Below are 22,181 nucleotides of genomic sequence, written 5' to 3' on the forward strand. Positions count from 1 at the left end.
TGCAGAGAATGTCAGGATCTGGTTAAAAGGTAGACCCTAAATCTACAATGGGACCTGGGTGTACTGAACTTCTAATGAGATCTCAGAAGAGATCAATAGCACAGGTATTTGTGCACAGACCAGAACATGTATCCAACATGCTAGTTTACGTTATAAGTATAAAACCATACTAGAATCTAAATTTAAAATTAATACTTTATGGGTAACTTAATTAAATTTAATAGAAATCAAAATACCCAGAGTTCCAAAATGCTTAATAGAGCTGAAGTCTACATCTGCATGTGCTGGCATGCTCACAGATTTATAGCACCCTGAATCATTTCCTTAAGACGAGTGACAAAGAAACAGCTCTTAGAAGAGGACAAAATGTACGCAGAGTTTGCAGTTTAAAACTCAGAATGACAATAAACTAACCCTAAAGAAAACCGAGGGCAGCTGAAGTGCTGATATTTTACTGTAAATGGAGAATTTTTTGTATTTATCCATGAAAAAAAATGACTTAATTCACAGACACATAGTCCTCTTTCTTTAAAAGCTTCTATTGAAGACCTTTGTCCTGTTTTCAGGGAGCCAATTGCTGCCCTTGCTATCTGAAGCGTTACTCCCACAAGATGCCCTTTGTGTTTCTGTGTGCACAGTGATAAAGTCAAAGTTCACTTTGTATTATGCTGTGGTGTTTTAGGCTTAACACTTGTTATACAGATTCTGGTTTCTGCTCCTTCTGCTCCTTCTCTTTCCCCATAGTTTTAACTGGCAACCGGTAGCTTCTTCAGCATCCGTACAGCCTGCTACAAAAATGGGTACTGCAGAAGATGTTTTTAGAAAAGATCTGAAGATCATTCATGGCTACCCCATGGTCTATGCTTTTGCACTGGGTTGGGAAAAAATCGAAGAGTTCCAGAGCAGACCATGTGACATTGTAATACCCACTTACCCTAAATCAGGTGAGTCCTGTGTCCTGAATAATCCAGGTCTAATTTGCCCTTCTTTTTCTTTTTTCTGTCTTACATCTTTCTTTTATTCATGTGTATGTGTAGTTGTTTGTATGTGGGAAACGTGTACGTGTATGAGTGGCCACAGAAGTGAAATGAATCCTATCTTCAGAGCAGGTATGGGAACTGGTGTGGGGACATGTTAGAATTTAGAGGAAGGAAGGGGAGGGGCAAGCGATGCTATGATATTGTAATCTCAAAAAGTATCTATTTTTTTAAAAATCACAAAAATATTTCATGTTTACATGTGTGAGTTTCTCAAAGAGTACATTATTAAATAATTATCAAATCATTAAGACAAAAACTGATCATGCCTTCTGTTACAGGTACTACTTGGCTTAGTGAAATTGTGGACATGGTTCTAAATGATGGAAATGTTGAAAAATGTAAGCGAGATGTTATTACCTCTAAAGTTCCAATGTTGGAACAAAATGTTCCTGGAGCAAGAAGATCAGGTAAGATTAGATCCCCTGGTGATTGGAATTCTTACAAGAGTATTCTCACCTAATGCTGTCCTATTGTAATTTCAGCTCAGAAAAAATAAAAGAATAAAGGAAGAAAAAAGAAACAAAGCACAGATGTTTGCATAATTATAAAGAATTATTCATTGTAGTTATAAAATTATTAGTAAAATATGCATCTTCTTATCAAGGAATGTACAGAAATATTGTAACGTTAGAAAGTAAATTAACTTAAATTAATTCTACTACTCTCACACTGTCAAAGAATAAAACTGTATGAGATATAATCTTAAGAAAGATTGTCTTAAATGGCAGGTTCAATTCTAGCTACACATAATTTAAGGCCCAAAGTTATACAGGTATTTTGGGCAAATATAATGTAGAAACATGAAGCATCTTAGTGTTAATGGATTGATGCAGAATAATCCTTAAGGCAGCACATGGACTAAAGCATCAGTGGAGATAAAGGAAGGAGCAGGGTGTGAAGCAGAGTAAAATCATACAGTGCAGGATTAAATACATAAATGTGAAATGCTTAAAAGTTTCTTTCATTTTATTCTAAAAGTGGTAGGGAAGTTGTTGAATGGTTTTAGGCATGTAGGAGTCATTGAGTGCCATTTTTGTTGTGTAAAATATAAATTCTGCTCTACTGGCAATGTGAGATTAAATTTGTAATTCTAGAGATATACTTTAAATTAGTTGACTGACAGATCACCTAAGAAGTATGAGGAAAATGAAGAATGAAGGGTGTCAGAAATTTTATTTAGTTCAACCAAGTATTCTATGAAGCCAGGAGTTTATTTGGAAACTTGGGAAGGATGTATCTGGGTAAGGTTATTAATAATTCTGTATAAAATGTTAGATTTTAGGTATTGGGTATTTTAAATAATCAGCTGAAAGATATTCATTTGGTGACTTTGAGCATAATCAGCCCTTGGAAGCAAGGCTGTTGACCAACAAAAGTGTAATCAAAATATAATGGTTATCCATAAAACTACCATCATGAAGATGTTTAGATAGTGGAGATAACAAAAATCTTAAAGCTAGGAGGGACTGGAAAAGACTGGTCTTACAGGCAACTGTGAAAGAGAGATCATTTTAAGTAAACCTTCTGGGAACCTAGAGAAGAACACAGAAGAATGGGAGCAACCCTCCTCATACTTCAATTTAAATAGCAGAGTATAAATACCATAGTGCCCTGGAGATGGCTCAGAGCAAGAAGGTTTGTAACTTCCAGAGGAAGGGATCTCTTGGTCCTTAGTTGCTGTCAAAAGTGGAAGGGGCAAGAAAAGCTTGAAATTATAATAACTTTAATACCACAGGAAAATGTAAAACTGAATATTGTAGGCACAGGAGTCTGGTATTACTGCTGAAGGCAGGATTAAGGGTGGAGTCAATTGTCATAGATAGGTCTGCTGAAGTTTAGCTGAGAGGTGAAGATGTACTGGGATTTATTTACTCTACAGCCAATTGTGGGTGCCTGTGATACCTTGATAAACTCCTAGGAGTCATACTCATGATAAAAAAGGCTCATTTAAACCACATCACTTGGAAAAATGACTCTGAGACAGAGGAAAATGAGAAATCTTTCATGAAGTTTGAGTCAGGGACAAAGAAAAATGTGCATGGGAAAAACATCCTAAGAATAACACAGGAAGTTCTTGGTCCTGAGAAGGCTGGAAGCCCCAGTAGAGGGAAATGCCAGGGCAGGGAGGTGGGAGTATGTGGGTGGGTTGGGGAACACTCTCATAGAAGCAGGGGGAGAGAGGATGGGATAGTGGGTTTCTAGAGGGGAAACTGGGAAAGGGAATAACATTTGATATGCAAATACATGAAATATCCAATAAGCAAAATGAAGAATCACACTCAAACTAATGCACATGAAAACTGTAATATAAATTATCTAAAGTTAACCTTTTAACTTACTTTTCAAAATCCTAAATTTTAGATCATATTTTATCATGTCTGCACTGGTGTTGTCTAATAGGGAATAGTGCAAACTTTTTCTGATTTTATGTTATAACATTACCTATATTGTAAATTTATATAATGTAAAATTATAGTGCAGTCACTACAAAAATAATAGAATAACGGAGGAAAACATCTGCCTATAGAAGATTACAACTTTAATTTCTCTGTACTGGTAAATATGGCTGTTGTTATCAATTTGGAGACTTGAGATCAGATGAGGAATTTTCTAAGTTTTTAGTTAGTATCTTCAGATAAGCCCAGGATATCCAACCTCTAATTACATTTAAAATTCAGATCATAAAACATTTAATTTAGGATAAGTTTATCCCAAAGATTTAAAAAGAGACACAAATGAAAAAAAAAATCTGTTATTTATCTAAAACTCAAATTTAACTGGCCATCTTAGATTTTTATTTGATTTTCATGACCTTATTCCTATTGTTCTAAAAAGAGTTGTGTTTTGTATTTGTTGTGACCAAACTGTGAGTTCAGTCAACAAGATATTCATTGGTAAATAACATAAATCATATTTCTGTTCTGAGAGAGTTTCCATTCTATTATGTATTATATGTTGTATGTTATATTATCATTTATATAATAGAGTGGGCATAGGTAATAGGCATGGGAATATACAAATGAGACTCACAAATATTAAAAATATCTCACAAGGAGTAAAATGATAGTAGACATTTTAACTCAGTGAGGTAAATGTCAAGCCATTACCTCTGTTTCCTGTTGACTGATGCTACCTCCTGGAATTCTGAAAAATGACTATAGTTCATTTCAATTTCACCTGCATTTCATATTGCTCAAAAATGGAAAAATTCATTGGAGGACACTGAGATAACTCAGCAGGAGAAAGTGATTGTTGCATATATACAAAGATCTGGAACCAAGGGCTGGAGAGATGGCTCAGTGGTTAAGAGCACTGACTGCTCTTCCAGAGGTCCTGAGTTCAATTCCCCGCAAACATGTGGTAACTCACAACCATCTGTAATGAGATATGATGCCCTCTTTTCATGTGTCTGAAGACAGCTACAGTGTACTTATATATAATGAATAAATAAATCTTTAAGAAAAAAAGCATCTGGAACTCACAGTGCAAGAAAAGGTTGGACTCTTGAAAGTTGTCCTTAGACTTCCACAAGAGGGCTGTGACAGATATACATCTACAACACATACACGCACATGCACACACACGCATGCACTCGCACGTGCATGTACACCCACAGGAGCACACCTGCACATACACACAGTAAAATAGCATTTACAAATATTTGTGGGAATGATGAAGAAACCTGAGCCTCTTTGATACTCTCTTTCTATGCTCTAAAATGAAATTCCCAGGTGTTGAACTCTTGAAGAAAACTCCATCACCTCGAATTATAAAGACACATCTTCCAATTGATCTACTCCCAAAATCCTTCTGGGATAACAAGTGCAAGGTACACTGTGGACTATAGGCCAAGCTTCCAGTTGAATCCTGTCCAGTTATCTATTGTTACTGTGAGAAGCATGTTTTGTGAAACAGAAAACTAAACTACACTATAAAGTGCTGGATTTTTTTCTCTCTCTCACCTGCCATTTATCACCACCATCACCATGACCATCATCACCACTACCACCACCACCACCACGACCACCACCATCACCACGACCACCACCATGACTACCACCACAACCACCACCACCACCACCACCACCACCACGACCACCACCATGACCACCACCACCACCACCACCACCACCACCACCACCACCACCACCATGACCACCACCATCACCACGACCACCCTCTTCATTTTCCCTCTCCTTACTTCTGGTCCCTTTCCTCTTTTCTCCTCTCTTCTGGTTCTGTTTTGTTTGAGACAAGGTATCATTATATATTCAGGGTTGTCCTTGATATTGATATTACCCTCCTAATCTTCCTACTCCAGCCCCCCCAAATTCTACAGTAATAGGTGTTTCCCACTATCAACAGTTAAGATTTTTAAAATTAATTTCAATTTATGTTCATGAAGTTTCCAAACTTAAATATAACAGCACAATATTGCTACTTTTATCTCCTGCCCCATGATAATGAGGCATTCTACAAAGAATATTAAGGAAAGAATATGTATGGGGAGGGGAAATAAAGGGGATGTATAGGGGAACTACCCATATGGGGGAAGGGGATGGGAAGGAATGGGGGCTTATGGACAGGAAACCAGGAAGGGGAATAACATTTGAAATGTAAGTAAAGAAATATATCTAATAAAAAATTGACAAAAAGAATTATATAAAATTGTATTTCTTTATTACTAATGCAGCACCCTTTGCTTTTCCTCTTCCTTTCTGATACAGATGATTTACCTTGCTAGAAATGGCAAGGATGTTGCTGTGTCCTATTATCATTTTGATCTAATGAATAATATTCAGCCTCTTCCTGGCACCTGGGAAGAATATCTGGAGAAATTCCTCGCTGGAAATGGTAGGTGGGCGTAAGCCTTAGCTTTAAAATGTTAAGTAACTTTTATTTAAAATATTGCTAAGTTTAAATAATTGAGTTTTCTTTCATGATTTTTAAAGTCAGAACGTCCAGGCTTTATACAATTTAATATATTAAATTCCACTGTAGGAAAGTAACTACATTTAAATTTTTACCATAAAATTCAACTTGCAAGTATGCTAATAATCACTGGTATATGAACACATTCCGAGGGTTAGAACTCCGTGTTCATGTTTTGCTCATCACTACACAGATCTGTTATACATGCTACATCTGTGAAATTTAGACTCTAACTCTGCTATGTAATGAATCTTCCATGGACATCACCATGACTCAGTGGCAACCAATCTATTCTTACTTGAAATACTCTTTATAGTTTATGTTTTAAAAGTTGAGTGTATGTCCATTATTGACTAATTTTCCCTTCTCGAAAACTTATCCTATAGTCTCAGCTTCTTTGATTACCAAAATCCACAAAATGTCTTTGCAATTGACTTATCATACAACACACACAAAGATTTGATCTGATGAACACTTCTGAAGGTATTATTATTTTTTCTCTTTTAGTGGCCTATGGCTCATGGTTCGATCATGTTAAGAGTTGGTGGGAAAAGAGGGAAGGGCATCCCATACTTTTCTTATACTATGAAGACTTGAAAAAGGTAACATGTTAGATATTTATTCTGAATAATGTATACACTCTGTTATAGGAAAATCATTAAGTTTTATTTTTCAAGTTAAATTTGGAATCCAAAATGAAACAGCTGTTTTCCTATTACCCTTGTCTCTTTATTTTATTGGATAGTTTATGTATTTACATCTCAAATGTTATCCCTTATCCCTTTTACCCTCTCTCCCACCTCCCTCCCCCTGCTTCTATGAGGATACTCCCTCTCCCACCCACCCACTCCCACCTCAACACCCTGGCATTCCCTTACACTGGGGAAAAGACCCTTCATAGGACATAGGATTTTTCTTCCCATTGATGCAGACAAGGCCATTTTCTGCTACATAAGTGGCTGGAGCCATGGCTTCACCTTTTGTATACTCTTTGGTTGTTCCAAGTGGTTGGTTGATATTATTCTTCCTATGGAGTTGTAAATCCCTTTAGCTCTTTCAGTCCTTTCTCTAACTTTACCACTGGGGTTCCCATGCTCAGTCTGATGGTTAGCTGGAAGCATCTCAATCTGTATCATTAAGGTTGTGGCGGATCCTCTCAGGAGACACCCATATTAGGGTCCAGTCAGCAAGCACTTCTTGGTATCAACAATAGTGACTGGGTTTGGTGGCTGCATATGGGATGGATCCCTAGGTGTGGTAGTCTCTGGATGACCTTTTCTTCAGTCTCTGCTCCACTTATTGTTCCTATATTTCCCCAGTGCTACCTGAGGACCCAGCTATACCACTCCTGGGCATATATCCAAACAATGCTCCAACATATAACAAGAACATATACTCTACTATGTTGATAGCAGCTTTATGTATAATAGCCAGAGACTGGAAAGAACCCAGATGTCCTTCAACAGAGGAATTGATACAGAAAATGTGATACATTTACAACTGAGTGGAATACTACTCAGCTATAAAAATGACTTTATGAAATTCTTAGGCACATGGATGGAACTAGAAAATATCATGCTGATTGAGGTAACCCAGTCACAGAGGAGCGTACAAGGTATGCAGTCACTGATAAGTGCTTATTAGCCCAAAAGCTTGGCATACTCAAGATACATTCACAGATCATATGAAGGTCAAGGAAGACCAAATCTGTAGATTCGTCAGACCTTTTTAGAAGGGGGAACAAAATACCCTTGCCTCTTATCTGCAAGTCTTTCAGATCAGTAACCACTTTACAATTGTGAAATAATTTATCAATAATTGTTCATTTCTTCTTAGTTTATATGTGATTTTTTTCAACTTTCTTTTCATCCATAAATTGTGCCTCTGATTTCCTAGGACATCTCATTCATGATCATACGCTTGGTATCTGTATGTCTCCCAGTTGTTTCTCTTTGCACTTGCTTGCTGTAGTGAGAACTTCATGCCTTTGTTCAGCATTTCCACCAATGTTTACTTGTGAGTCATCCCCGGATCTGTCTACTCATCACTTTGTAAATCAAATTAATTCAACTTTTTTAAAAGCAAACTCTAATTGTTTTGTTCTCCAACATATCATTATTTTTACAACTCTTATTTTCTTCTTTCAATGTTAACTTTATTTTTCCCTTTTGTTTTTCAAAGTTTCAGTTAGGTTGTGAGTATAGTATACTTAACATTTACTCTTCCTATGTTCTGGACTTGTATTGGGTCACATGATTTCTGTTTTATCTCTTATGTTTCTTATGAACTTTTTCACTCTATCATTTTAGTTCATGAATTCATCTACTCTGTGGGATATAACTCTGCTCAATATTACTGCAATATTCTTTGCCATCATTTTTGGCTTTTCTACCAAATTTGGACAATCATGCCTACCCTCACACAGCATTGAAAAATGTATGGAAATGTTTCTTTGAAAAAAGTCCAGATATATAATTTATAACACCTTTCAAATCTCAAATCCATCATGGAAACTAAAAATTTGTCAATTATGAAACTATGCATACAGTAATTAATATGTACCCACCTTAAATATTGTGCCTCAGTAGTCATGTGTGGAAAGAAGTTTTGATAATATGATTGCTTTTATGACTGTTTGAATGTAGTAATCACAATATTAGTGACACATGCCCTTCTCTATAGTGATACTCTCTGAATGTACTGGGAGACCTCAGAGCATGTCTCACATTTTATCTCAAGTGATTTGAAAATTTCCACTATATCCAAGTAGTAGTTAATTTGCAGCAACAAAGAGAATCTAAATTACCCCAATTCTGGGTGAGGTCCTATGTTATCCTTGGAAGAATTAAGCTGGTTAATTTCCTCATTAAGGTGATGTGATTTATTTAAAGGTTCACATTCAGATTGATGCATGGATCAGCCCAAGGAGTTCTTGAGGAATAGCCAAACATGTTTTAATCCCCCAAAACCTGTTACATACATTACTCTAAGTAGGCAGAAGTTTGCTTTCTGTCATATAGTCACTTTTAGACAATTTCATTCATACACACACACACACACACACACACACACAGAGAGAGAGAGAGAGAGAGAGAGAGAGAGAGAGAGAGAGAGAGAGAGAGAAAGAGATATTCAGTGAGCTCTTCTTCCTTTGTAATCTTGCAGACACTGAATTCTTCTCCACTTCTGGAAAATGTTACCAAAACTTCCCTCACTGCAAGATACATACATGTGTGTATATATGCACACACATAGTTAATAATGTTTAAAAATGTCATTGTTTCCTTATTTAATATAAATACAGTCCAAATTCTTCATGACTGTATCCTGGAGTGTTATCTTCCCCAAAGCATTTTTATCTTTCCAGGTTTTAAAATTTTTTCTCATTTATATGAACTCCTCAAACCTAATTCTACCCATTTCTCTCTTTTAAAAAAAATTGGAAAACATTTCAAAATTCTATACTAAGAATATAAGCTGATTCTTCTCCTGGGAATTGACATCAGCATCTCAATAAATGGTACAGTTTGTTAAATTCTAAATAATGTCTCTTAATTTTATTTTCAATACTGTTTTCTTTCCAAAATCTTTTTGATATATCAATGAAGATTTATTTGTCTACCTTAAATTTACAAAATTTAGTCATGTTATGCTATAAACTGAAATGAGAAGATGAATTTTGGTTAATTTTTATAGTTATGCTTGTGTGTTTCTGTCTGTTTTTCCTGAGTGCACAGGCTCTCAGAGGCCAGTGGAGCCTGTTCTGGAGTAGTGAGCTACCCCATGCAGAGCTGGGGAACTGAACTTGAGTCACCCAGAAGAGTAGTGTGTATTTTCAACCCCTAAGAGCTGTCTTCCCAGCTCATTATTATGTGTGTGTGTGTGTGTGTGTGTGTGTGTGTGTGTGTGTGTGTGTGTGTAATTAGTGTCTTTCTGTGTGGCATGAAAGACCTTAAATTTGTCATATCTCTCTCTCTCTCTCTCTCTCTCTCTCTCTCTCTCTCTCTCTCTCTCTCTCTCTCTCTCTCTCTCTCCCTTCTACATGCCATAAGACTCAACCATAAGAATGAAACTACAAAAGTTGCTTATTTTATAAATTAGGTGAGTGGTTTGCATGTTTTCTATTCCATTGCATTTATCGATTAACTCACTGACAGAACCCGAAGAAAGAAATCAAGAAGATTGCCAACTTTCTAGACAAGACCTTGGATGAACATACCTTGGAAAGGATCGTCCATCACACCTCCTTTGAAGTGATGAAGGATAACCCCCTGGTCAATTACACCCATCTGCCCACAGAAATAATGGATCACAGCAAGTCCCCATTCATGAGAAAAGGTAAACCTTAGCTGGCTATAACTCCCACCTTTACTTCCTCGTGGACAAACAGTTCTCTGATTTCTACTGTTTCATTTAACTTTGTAAAGCTTCTGCTCTTCGTAGGAACCCAATGAATACTAAAAATACAGTCAAAAGCTGCCTTAACAATATTCAATCTCACAACAAAGAAGAATGCCCATAGTTACTAAGGGTTCCATGAAAGCCATTTTCATTTACTACTCTAAATACAACTGACTTTCACAATTGCCAGGCAGTTTCACGTTCATCATTCTACTCCATTCCACAAATTGTCCTAGATGCTCTTCTTTCCTTCATGGTAGCTTAACTAATGCAACTTCTTTAAAGCCTGATATCATTTAAAAATAATTTTTATAACGACATCTCAGCAAAGATAAGTTTCTTTTCCTTACAGGAAAATTTTCCTACTTACTACTATCTGAATTACTGTAAACAGAGTCAAAATTTAACTTGAAAGACTATGGGATTTACTGTGGAAGTTATTGTTTACATTGAAGTAAATCATATCTATTATGGCTTCTTATTCATAGTCCATTTCAGTAATAATAAATCAACACTTTTTATAGACCAATAACTTAAACCGTTAAAAGTTTCCTTCTTACTAATGTCACCTTGTATTTTGATTTTTATTTCTTGGAATAGAAACAGATGAATAGGATCCCATCTAGTGCTGGACAAAAACAAATCCAAGTATCTGTGTAGACACAGACATACTATCAAAACAATTTGGAAATGCATTATTTTATGATATTTTAATAATAATATTAATCTTATTAATCTAGCAAGCATTGAATTTATTTGAAAAACACTGCATTCGTCATTAAAGATAATTCACAATATAACAGAATAAGAAGGCTGTAAGTAGTATTATTCTATTTTGGAACAACTGGTGTATATGCATACATATTTATTTACATATAAATTTTATCCAATAGAGATTTAAAAAGTAATTCTTTTGTTAAAGTAGTTCAAATCAACCGTGTCGCTAAGTGTAATTTCCCGAAGAGTCTAGTTATATGACGACGGATATATCTCCTGATAGCTCAGGAGTCCTGATAGACTGATGAGCTCCTTGTTTATATTTGATGTTATGTGCTGTGAAGGTTCATCACTGAAGAAAACATGGTGACCTAAATGTTATTAAATCTATACATCTCCTGTAGAGGTAGAAAATGGCATGATCCAAACTTTATCTAGGCTATAGTTATTTCTAAATCAATAACATCAAACAGATCAATTATCCAGCCAATGTTCTACTTGCAACATTGACAAAATATGTAAAACATAACACCTATGGTATAAAATCTGGAAAAAATACTATATGAAATTATACATAAGAATGTATAATATTTTACCAGAAATTATGCATAACTTAAAATATTTGTGGCAATTGTCTAGATTCATTTGTTCATCCACTTATTCAATAGGATGGGTGTCTATTCAATAGTTCATGTGTAGTACAGGCTCCTCTTAAATACCTGCATGAAGCACTTGTTTCTTGAAACATTCAAAATCGTATGTTTTTCTCAAGAAGGCTCAGAAGTCTTATTTGTATGTTTGGTTTTAATGCTAGTCTCATATAAATTACAATTGATGTAGAAAACTTGTGAATTAGAGGACAAGTATCTTCCAATGGGAAAGGAATCCAGGAAATTAAACTTATCTGTTTCCCATTTGATAGCTTTACTAGACAATGAACAGTTGACTTTTTGAAGACTTTATAACTGAGAAAATAAAATGTCTTTTTACATTACATTGAGCTCTAACTCCATAATCCAAGTCAGTGAGAGAAAATAGAACATCTCTCCTACGAAATAGTATAACGCCTAAGAACCTACATAACAAAATCATCTCTCCCCAAATAACTCTTGAAATATGAACTCTGTGCTTAGTTATGAGCCTCTTTTTTCAATGATAATATTTATTTTAAATGATGCTTTAAGACATTCATATTTATTCAACATGAGATTTTTTAAAGGTCCATCAGACATCATTATATCAATATAAATTTAAGTGCATATATTATATCACCTTAGTTCCAAATTAGAATAAATTGAATAACACTTTTCTTTGTTCTTGCATAGTAGAAATTATCTTTGAAGCCAAATTGTTGTGGTAATAATGAAAAAGATGCTTGGCACATTCCCGAGCATACTGCTCTCCTCCCTTTCCCCCAGGCTGCCTCAGACCAGGGTGGTCTGCAAGCCATTCCAGCGTGGCCCTGTCCCACCCTCACAGCTCCCTTGGTGGTTGCCAACATACCAGGCACACACATCCCAACTCCGTGGCAGCCCAGTGTGTCCTGCCAACACACACTCTCATGAATTCAATTAAGTCACCACATGAAAACACACCATACAATAACCTCTGATCCAATTGATAAGATATAATTTGCCCATCTACACAGCACAGCATCCTGTATATACCCATCCCTTAAAAATAGTCATGACAACCTGTATCTATGTGCAGAGAAGAACCTTAACGTCTGCTGACATATCCCCCCAACTCCTCCTTCTTGCTGCATTCCTTTCCTCTCCTCCCTCCCTTTGAAAACCTCTGTTCCTGCCTCCCTTCCTTCTCATCCAATGACAGGCCTCATTATATCTTATCTGCCTTCAGCTGCATAATGACATCAACCTATACCAAGTGCGGGATTTTTCAACTTCATTCCTTAAGTATCCAGTCTTTTCCTTGATATATATAAGTTTTTCTTTGTAATTCATATTTCATTCCTGTATTCTTTTTATTTTTAGGTGTTGTTGGTGACTGGAAAAATTACTTCACAATGACCCAAAGTGAGAAATTTGATGCCATATATAAGAAGAAATTGTCTGGAACAACACTTGAGTTCTGCACAGATATTCAGAGTGCCTAAACTTCAACTTGAATATATGATTTCTTGAAATAGTAGTTTGACAGGGAAATCAGATGGATTTGTGAGGGAGAAATAAATGTGCTTTTAAAACACTGATTAAATATGCCCTGCACATCCCTCAGCAGGAATTATTAATAATTCCGAATTATCTAGGGACAAGGTCTTTTGTGATCTTAGTTTTCAAAGGGTATGTCTTCAGATTCCAAAGTGACTACTGAATTAAATAAATAAGTTTTGTGAGTTTTGAAAAAATAGATGTTGGTCTGAGTTCATCGTAACACGCACTATAACTTGTTTCAGGGTATGAAACTTGCATTTGTATGCTTGAGAAAAATATTTCAAAGGAGACTGTACTTTCCCAATCCATCTTCCATGTAGTAGTACTTAGAGAAAGTACTTAGAAAATACTAAGTACTTCTTAAAGTTATGTTCCCTTTGCTGTTGGAACAGTCTGCAAGGTTACACATGGTCTGCATTTTCTATGCTTGCCCTGGTTTGTCCCTCCTGAGTATCTGACCCAGGACCCTGGCTGTCTATGGGTTTTCACACTCGTCTGTGAGTCATCAATCATCCTTCTGCATGGTTCCTCGATAATGTATTTCATGTTCCAGATTGAGTAGCTGAGACATAGAAATATTTTCTATATTTTATCTCATTTCTACGTCTCCTAAGATTGAACAATTGACAATTTTGTTTAAAACTCTTCCCTTGGGATAGCAGCTTATCTCTGAGAGACTACTCTGAGCTGTAATCAATCCCTGCCCCACCTGCCTCCATGCAGAATCCCCTCAACTGATCCTTTTTGAATTTCAGGGAATAAATTGTTGTGTGATGCTCAGCTTAGCTGTGCTTAAGTGTGTTTGGATCCAGCAATAGTGCTTTCATTTAACAAGGTGAAATTAACCTCATGGAGATGAGGGGAGGACATATGGGATGTGGAACAGACAGAGGGGGATAAAATCCGGGCTGTAAAAAGAAATAATTAAATAAAATGAAAGAATAGTCAGGACAAAAGAAAAGAAAAGAAACAGTCATATCTCTTGTGAAACTCAACCTTTCCTCATAAGTTTACAAAAGAAAATAATTTGCCTAATTACTATGGAATGAGATAATAAAATAGAAAATATTTTCATTTGAAATGAATCAAAATGTTATAATTAAATTTTTAATGATTTATTTTATTCATGTTTCTGTGTGCATTCCACTATTTGTGGATACACACAGAGAAATAGGAGGACTTTAGATTCCGTGGAATTGGAACTACTGGTAGTTGTGATTCATCCTACAAGAGTGGTGGTACAACTATTATTAATGACCTCTGGAAAAGCAGAAGGCTGTGTTGCTTGCCAAGCCATCGTGCACCCCCAAAATAATATGTAATTTTCATGTTTTATTGCCATTTCATTTATATCACAGATCATCTTAGACTGTATAGAGAAAAACAGCACATCTAATCTGTCTTCAGAAAACACTCTTAACCATTTCAGTATAGTACCTAAAGTTATATATAAATACAATAAAAAAGTCATCCCCGAAATAAGTAATGGGGCACAAATGACAATGTAAAAGTTCAAAGCTGAAGTCAGCATGAAATCTCTGAAATATCAAGGAAATTGCCTGAGAAGCTATTATTAAATTTAAGAATGTCAGTTTTTATCAATGGTAAAATGTATCAACAGTTGGTGCTTTTTTTTTTAAGAATTTGAAACAGCAGTGACAATAGCATTGTTCAAACTTGTGTAGGCTAGTTCAAGTGTATAGTGTTGATCTGAAAGCTTATTTATTAGAAAGGAATGTATCTGATAAAATTAACACTATCCCAACATATGATTAAGAAGGTAATTTTGCAACGAAGCATATTTATTAGTAACTGACTGTCCTGGGTTCCTGTTCTCCCTTATTCATGCAGAAAAGAACAAACTGTCATAAATTTTATGGAGAAACTTCTTTTGTAAGTTGCAATACAGAAAACATAAAAAAGGTGTAAAGTAGTTCCTCACATTTTACATTCTGATACTCATTTCTTCAGACCACAACTGCTCTGCATACTAGGAGCTCTGTAAAGCAAGTGAAATTCTCGTGCTTCTCCTTGGAGGTTCTGATTCAGAAACTCTAGAGGAGGCCACACATTCGGTTTTATATAATCACTTTAAGCGGCTCAGTGGCAGGATTACCTAATGATATTTCCAGGAGATAAATGTAAACTACTATTTCCCACATGACCGCTGGGAGGATGAAAACAGCTGCCAAGACACCAGGCTATGTTGATTTTATTCATATCTATAAACACAAAAGGGTGAAATGAGAAATGCAGGCAAAACGTGAAACCAATTATTTACTACAATTTAAAAGATAAAAGATCTTGGTGACTCAAAGCTCAACACTGGGTCTTTTGCCAAGTGTGCAGTGAGTTTCAAAATACCACAAACAGTGAGTTTCTCAGTCCAGCCTGCTTGTTGTGTGACCCATTCATAAGCTTAGATAATAACCATAGATTGGGTTTCTTTGAAAGTTTCTCTTATTATTTTCCTAGAAATGAATCCTTCCAATGTACAAAAACTAGGTTTCTGATGAGATTAGTGTACAGGGAAGCTATACTTTTGAGATGTTTACAGTGAATTGTTTTTGCAATCCTATTTTAGAGTGTAAATTTGAATTGCAGGGTGTTCTCCGCCATGTAAGTAAGGCAAATGGGAAAAGCATAAGTAGGTATATTAGTAGACACACAAAGCATATTCAAAACATTATGATTTACAGTTCCTATAACTTGAAGGGCATCAAAATTCTTTGCTAGTATCTTCATTCACATGCCCTAATATGCAACACACAGATCAAAGCGGCATCAGTGATAGTCTGATAAATCTCCCGAAATACATACCTTTGAGTGATCACATTCAAGTCTCAAGAGAAGACATGGAATGCTACCAGAATTTCAGTTGCCCTTCCTGTTATTTCAGTCAATAGTCCCTAGAATACAAACCACAATTTTGGTTTCCACCAACGTAGGTTACTTCATCTTTTAAGTATCAGTTTATGTCTGTGAAGTACCTTGTAATGTAGTTTACAGGAGGAAATAAAGAATACAAAAATATATTCCAAGAGCAAGTCTGTATTTTGACGAAACTGAAGTCATAAGACTTCTCTCATCTTTTCTTTGTGCTTTCTCACAAGCACTCAGCATTCTCCCTGGCACAACTCCATTCCTGGACCATGCTCTAACAGAGACTAGCTTCACCTGGCCAAAAGTCCATGACTGAACAGATCATAGAATAATAGTTTTTTTTTCTGAATGAATGTAGTGTTAAACTGCCTTCTACATATTTCTAAAATGGATACCCACAGTTTAATGCTGTTGTCAGCCATGGTCAGAGAGAAGTTTCTTTGCACAGTGGGTTGCATTTAGCACAGATATTCATAATGATTTGAAGTGCTGAGAAGCAACAGTTGAATCTCAGCCCTAAGTGAGACAATTATCAACCCCTACAAAATTGGGGAGCATTTGAGAAGAGACGGAACGGAGAAGCTAATACCCAAAAGATGAACCAGTTGTTATAATCCATATGCACCCTCCTGAAGATCAAGAGAGTGAAAAAATTCCAGCATAGGGGAATTCCTTAATGAAGAATACTTCTTGAGTCATTAAAATCTTACAAGATTTTAGTAGACAGACACATTCTTTTCAACTCTTAAAGTCGGTGTACAAAAGAGAATTTCAAAGGCCTTCCCAGGAAAAAAATGTCCAGATGTTTTATTTTAAAACATAATTATGAAAATCTGAGTATTGTTGAATAAATACACAGACTACTGGCTTGTGTTTGTTTTGTTCAAAGCCATCTGTGTTGTGTATACCCTGGAATGTGAAATTAAATAAGATTTACCTAGTATAAAGTTACATTCAAAAACCAGGAAGGGGAATAACAATCGAAATGTAAATAAGAAATACTCAAGTTAATAAAGATGAAAAAAAGAAAACAAACAAACAAAAAAGAAACCTTCAATAAAATCTTTCTATGTTTGTTTAAAAAAATACAACAGAAAGGAAAACACTAAAGAAAAAAAAACACTTGGTAAAAACGGGACAAAGTCAGGCATGCCTCAGTCACACAGGTAATTACCAACATCTTAGGCAACACTTTGTTGATTCTGTCCCATTCAAATTCCACAGGTGTGCTTAGCTCAAAGCTTTTGTGCCCTGAAATCCCCAGATTGTAAGAACATTCTGACATGAGTAATAGTGAGAGACTCTGTGACGTCAGTGCCAAAACAACAAACTATACAAACCAGCTTTAAAGGCTTCTGCAGATCACATACAAAGTAAGCGAAACGAGATGAGGCAATTTTGAAGACCAATGGGATATATTTCTTTTCCTGAACTATTTAAAAAAAAAGTCATCAAAGAAGTATAAAAAGTTTTGAAACTGGATTCATGATTTTCATTTTGCCTTGATATACAATTTGTAGAAATAGATTATTAGAATATAATTCAAAAACCATTTTTGTTCCTTCTTCTACAATGTAAAGAATATTGTTGACATTTCATTCCATTATGATTTCCATTATGATTATGCCTCAAAAATCCCCAAAATGTCACCATACTTTACAAGTAATTTTGAATTAAGGCTAACAAATGACAACACCATAGGCAATGTGTCAGAAAAAATAACTATTTTTAAAACCTTTTGAAAATTGAACATGATTTTTATGAATTAACTTCTGAGAATTTAAACTTAATGTAACAGATTGAATTAAATTATCAATGAAGGTTTTAAACACCTAAGTGAGCAGAACCAAGTGCACAAAACTAGAGTCTACTTCTAATTGTGTCACTGTGGGAGGATAGGAAAGACTTCTTTCTTCTGAGCCTAGTTTCTTCTTCCTCACATGTGGTTATTGGCATCTAGACTTCCTTCTACCATTTGGAAGGATACTAAAATTCACCTAATATGCTTCCCCTATGGATAGAGTTGCTTCTAGGAAGAAAATATTTTAGAGAAGATTCTTTTTGTACCAATATAAGGAAACATTTATAACTTTTTGGGTGTTGTCTCATGTGATTTATGGAAAAGAAAATTTAACTTTAAAAACAAGCACAAAATAAACAGGGCTGCCTCAGACGGTTGCATTTTCCTGCAAGGGACAAAAACTGTCACTGCCACAAGCCAATGAGAAGTGAAGGAAAACAGAAATGGAGATCAGAAGCAAAAGAAAAGTGTCCTTCCACAGTAGATCATGATGACAGTCCTCAAGCAGAAAGGATTAGGCAGAAGGATCATGAGTTTCAAACTAGCACAGATTGGTTTTTAACAAAATTAAGGCATTTGTGAAATGAAGGTCACTGAGAAGAATGTAAACCAAATACTCGTGGTTTAAAGACATAATACGTGAAATGCCACCAAAAGATTAGGTTTGTTTAAGTAATTTCTCTATATAGTCATAGTGCGGGGAATGCCAGGGTGGGGAGGCAGGAGGGAGTTGGGGGGGCACCCTCATAGAAGCAGGGAGAGGGGGTGGGATAGGGGGTTTTCAGAGGGGAAGCCAAGAAAGAGGATAACATTTGAGATCTAGATAAAGAATATACTGAATAAAAGAAAAGAAAAAAAAAAAGAATTCCTAAAGGGCTAGTTGTTAAAAATCTCCTAGAAGTTGCCTTTACCAAAGTGTGGTGCTTGGTCTGTTGTGACATGAACGCCGTCAGTAGCTGATAAAGGAGACAAGAGTTCTATTTTATTATTGCCTTAACCAGCACTAACTTCTACCACCAAAAAAAATGCTAAGGATGCAATGTGACAGCTTCTAAGATAATAGAGGAGACATCCCTGCTTTACTTTAATCTTTCTAATATTCCCACCGATATATTTTTAAAGACTTATGTTATTTATGATGGTGTGTGGGGCCACAGTGAATGGAAGTGCAGATACCCAGGAGGCTGGAGGCAGTATATCTGTCCCGCTGACTCTAAAATTAAGTGGTTCTAAGCCACCCAGCACGAATGCTGGGCACTGAACTCAGATCTTCTGTAAGAGCAGTAAGTGCACTTAATGACCGAGTTGGTTTTCCAAACCCTCCTCCACTATATTTTAAAAATGTATTGATTTGTGACTTTCTTTGTTTTGTTAATATAAAACTTAATCTGTTATCTTGTTAGAACAGAGTTTCACAAGGTTAAATGACCCTCACTGCTATGCTGACTCACTGTACTTGGTGACCTATTGGGCATTGTGACCTACAGCTCTTTCCATGTTATCTTCTACTCTTCAGAATTTATATTCTCTGGGTTAGCCTTTCTTTTCTTTTCTTCTTTTCTTTTTTTAATTGAAGGGATTGTATTCTCGGCCACTCCCATACTGAGAGCCATAGCTTTCGTTCAACTCTGACCAGTCTCTGTACTTAGTGGTATGGGACAAAGAGTTGGAGAACCAGCCATTCTTGGCTACCCAAACAATTTTCAGATGTCTGAAAACCTGCAGTCAAAAGCATCCGTCCTCTGAAGCTTTCTTCTCAGCACTATCTTCCTAAACATGTGCCTTGAGCGCAGGGATATGCATTCCTGCCCTTAAAAGACGGGCAGCTAATGGCAATCAATCTGTCCAAGTACTTGCTAAATGGAGACTTTTTGAGCTGTGAATGGAGCTAGGCAGGATATGGAGCCAAGGAATCCATTTGCCCTTTTGTTCTGACCTGACAACTATTACGAGTGGGTCAAATGAAGGCCATTTGCTTTGTATAAAAAGAAAAAGAAAAGAAAAAAAGTGTAAGCTATCAGTTTTTCTTACTTTTTATTTTCTCTACTGAATTATAAATTTTGCTTTCTGACAGATGAGATAGTAGGGATGGGAAGGTTAATTTATTTTAGCCTCTGTGTGTTAACATGAGCCTGAGTAAAAGGTACATGGTGTACAGTCACCAAGAGGAGAACTTAGTGCCCTTGGCACACAAACTAGAACTCTGAGTTCACATTCCAAAGAAACTCCAGCTAACCCTATGTGCACAAAGAGCTCTTGGTGCACATAGGTTAGCTGGAGTTCAGCACTCTATGGAGTTCCCCAGGTCTAGGAATCAGTTTTTGCTTAGAAGTGCATGAGAATTGTGAGGCAGGTAAAATTAAAAGTAAGTTCTACATATGATGTTCAAGTACATTTCTTGATGACCAATTTTAAAATTTTTAGTTGTACCAAATTTGAGAAAAATCAAGCTTATTACCTAAATCATATTATTAAAATAGAATTATTTAATTTGAATTCATTAATATAAAGAAACTTACTAGGAGACTGGAATATGGAACTGATTTTGGTCCCCCACATCCATTTTGTTTCCCTACTTCCTTTGAATCAAATTCAGTTTTTATAATATTCACTGTCTTCAGGTTCTCTCTTTCATGAATACTCTACAGTGAGACTCTGAGACTTCAGTCAGTTTTAATGGCAATGCACCACAAATTAGAAACCTGATAAGGGAAGAGCAACCCCGATAGTTTAAGTACGTTCAGGTTGCAATCCGTATTTTTTTGAAAGGTTTTTTTGAAAATAAAGTTTTTCTTTCCTCTTGCATTCTTTCTGTTAAGTTGATTTGCCTTGTTGCTATTGGTACTGAACCAGCATCAGTGCCTCAGAGCTTTCATCATGGAATCATCATGACCAGAAGCTCTTCAGGAACATGCGCTAAGGCACCAGCTCTGTGGACTGGGTAACTACTGGTCATCTCTTCTCAGTAATGGTCCTTATTCCGTGACTATTCCAACTTTTGAGGCACTCATTCTCAAAGACCCAGTACCAAGTTCACAGCTTCTCAGATGTGATTTGGCTGTCATTATTATTTTAAAATACCATTGAAATTCACACATACAAACACACATGCACACATACACACACACACAGACAGAGAGAGAGAGAGAGAGAGAGAGACAGAGAGACAGAGAGAGAGACAGAGACAGAGACAGAGAGAGAGAGACAGAGAGAGACAGAGAGAGACAGAGAGACAGAGACAGAGAGAGACAGAGAGACCCAAACATGGTTAGAACAAGGTTTTACTATCTTTTCATATGGTTCTAGGAAATTCCTGTAAAAGTCTTCTTTTTTTTTTTCATACATTGCAAGCAAATCTTTATTGTTTCAACACCTCCTTCTTATCCTTGAGAGAAAATTTTGGTTGTTTAAGGAAAATGAAACAAACAAAATCAGAATTGTTTCCAATAACTTCTGAACTTCGAAGCATTTTCTTTTGTGCATAAAATGTCCACCTATTCACATGGATTTACCAATGGACTAAAGACTGCCAAACACTGTAGTGCTTGCAGAGAGGGTTGGTGTGGAGTTACCTGTGCTCTCTATTATCTACCCTCAGTCTAGCAACCAGAAATGTGTAGCTCCATGCTAACACTTGAAGGAAACTGCCCTTCATCCAGAGTCAACACCAACGTTTTCTCAATAGCTACAGGAGAGTCCAAGCCATCTCCTTTTCTCTTACTTCTTACTGCCTTGTCATCCCCAACCCTTTCTGTCTAGTGAGTGTTCTTAACACATCTGCAGTGGGATCCTGACTCAGAGTTAGCCATTCTCTCTGCTATGACAGACTTCCCTCAGATATGTAAATGACTCATTTCATAATATTTTCCTGATCGCCCTATGAAACCTAAAACCTCCTCCTGATCCATTTTCCCTTTTCTGATCTTTTACTCTTTTCCATCACATTTTCCAAAGCATACATTTATTTCATTGTTTATCCACCAGGATGGATTTCTTAAATAAAATAAATACCATCATTAAAGTTGAGAAAATGGTGTGGTTTTTTTTTTTTTTGACTTAGTCTTTAGCCACGATTTCAGAGTGACTTCCTTGGTCTTTATGAATGTAATCAGAGTGACCTAATTCCAACAGAAAGTAATTTCCAATGAAAATTATTCATTCATTTGTTTATTTATATATATGGGGCATGGTGCACACGTGGAGGTCAGAAGACAAGGTGTGAGTGTCTGTTCT

General features: G+C 36.1%; 1 protein-coding gene across 2 annotated transcripts; it reads left to right on the forward strand.

The window, feature by feature from the left end:
- The first annotated feature begins 709 nt into the window (after positions 1 to 709).
- Sult1b1 (sulfotransferase family 1B member 1) lies at positions 710 to 13,458 on the forward strand. Of its 2 annotated transcripts, none has more exon segments than NM_022513.2 (7): positions 710 to 944; positions 1,319 to 1,447; positions 4,772 to 4,869; positions 5,768 to 5,894; positions 6,480 to 6,574; positions 10,130 to 10,310; positions 13,085 to 13,458. In NM_022513.2, coding segments are annotated over 7 exon segments (900 nt in total). In that variant the 5' UTR covers positions 710 to 796; the 3' UTR covers positions 13,207 to 13,458.
- The last annotated feature ends 8,723 nt before the right edge of the window (positions 13,459 to 22,181 follow it).

This window comes from Rattus norvegicus, chromosome 14 (genome assembly GCF_036323735.1).
Source record: "Rattus norvegicus strain BN/NHsdMcwi chromosome 14, GRCr8, whole genome shotgun sequence".
NCBI classification, from domain to species: domain Eukaryota; kingdom Metazoa; phylum Chordata; class Mammalia; order Rodentia; family Muridae; genus Rattus; species Rattus norvegicus.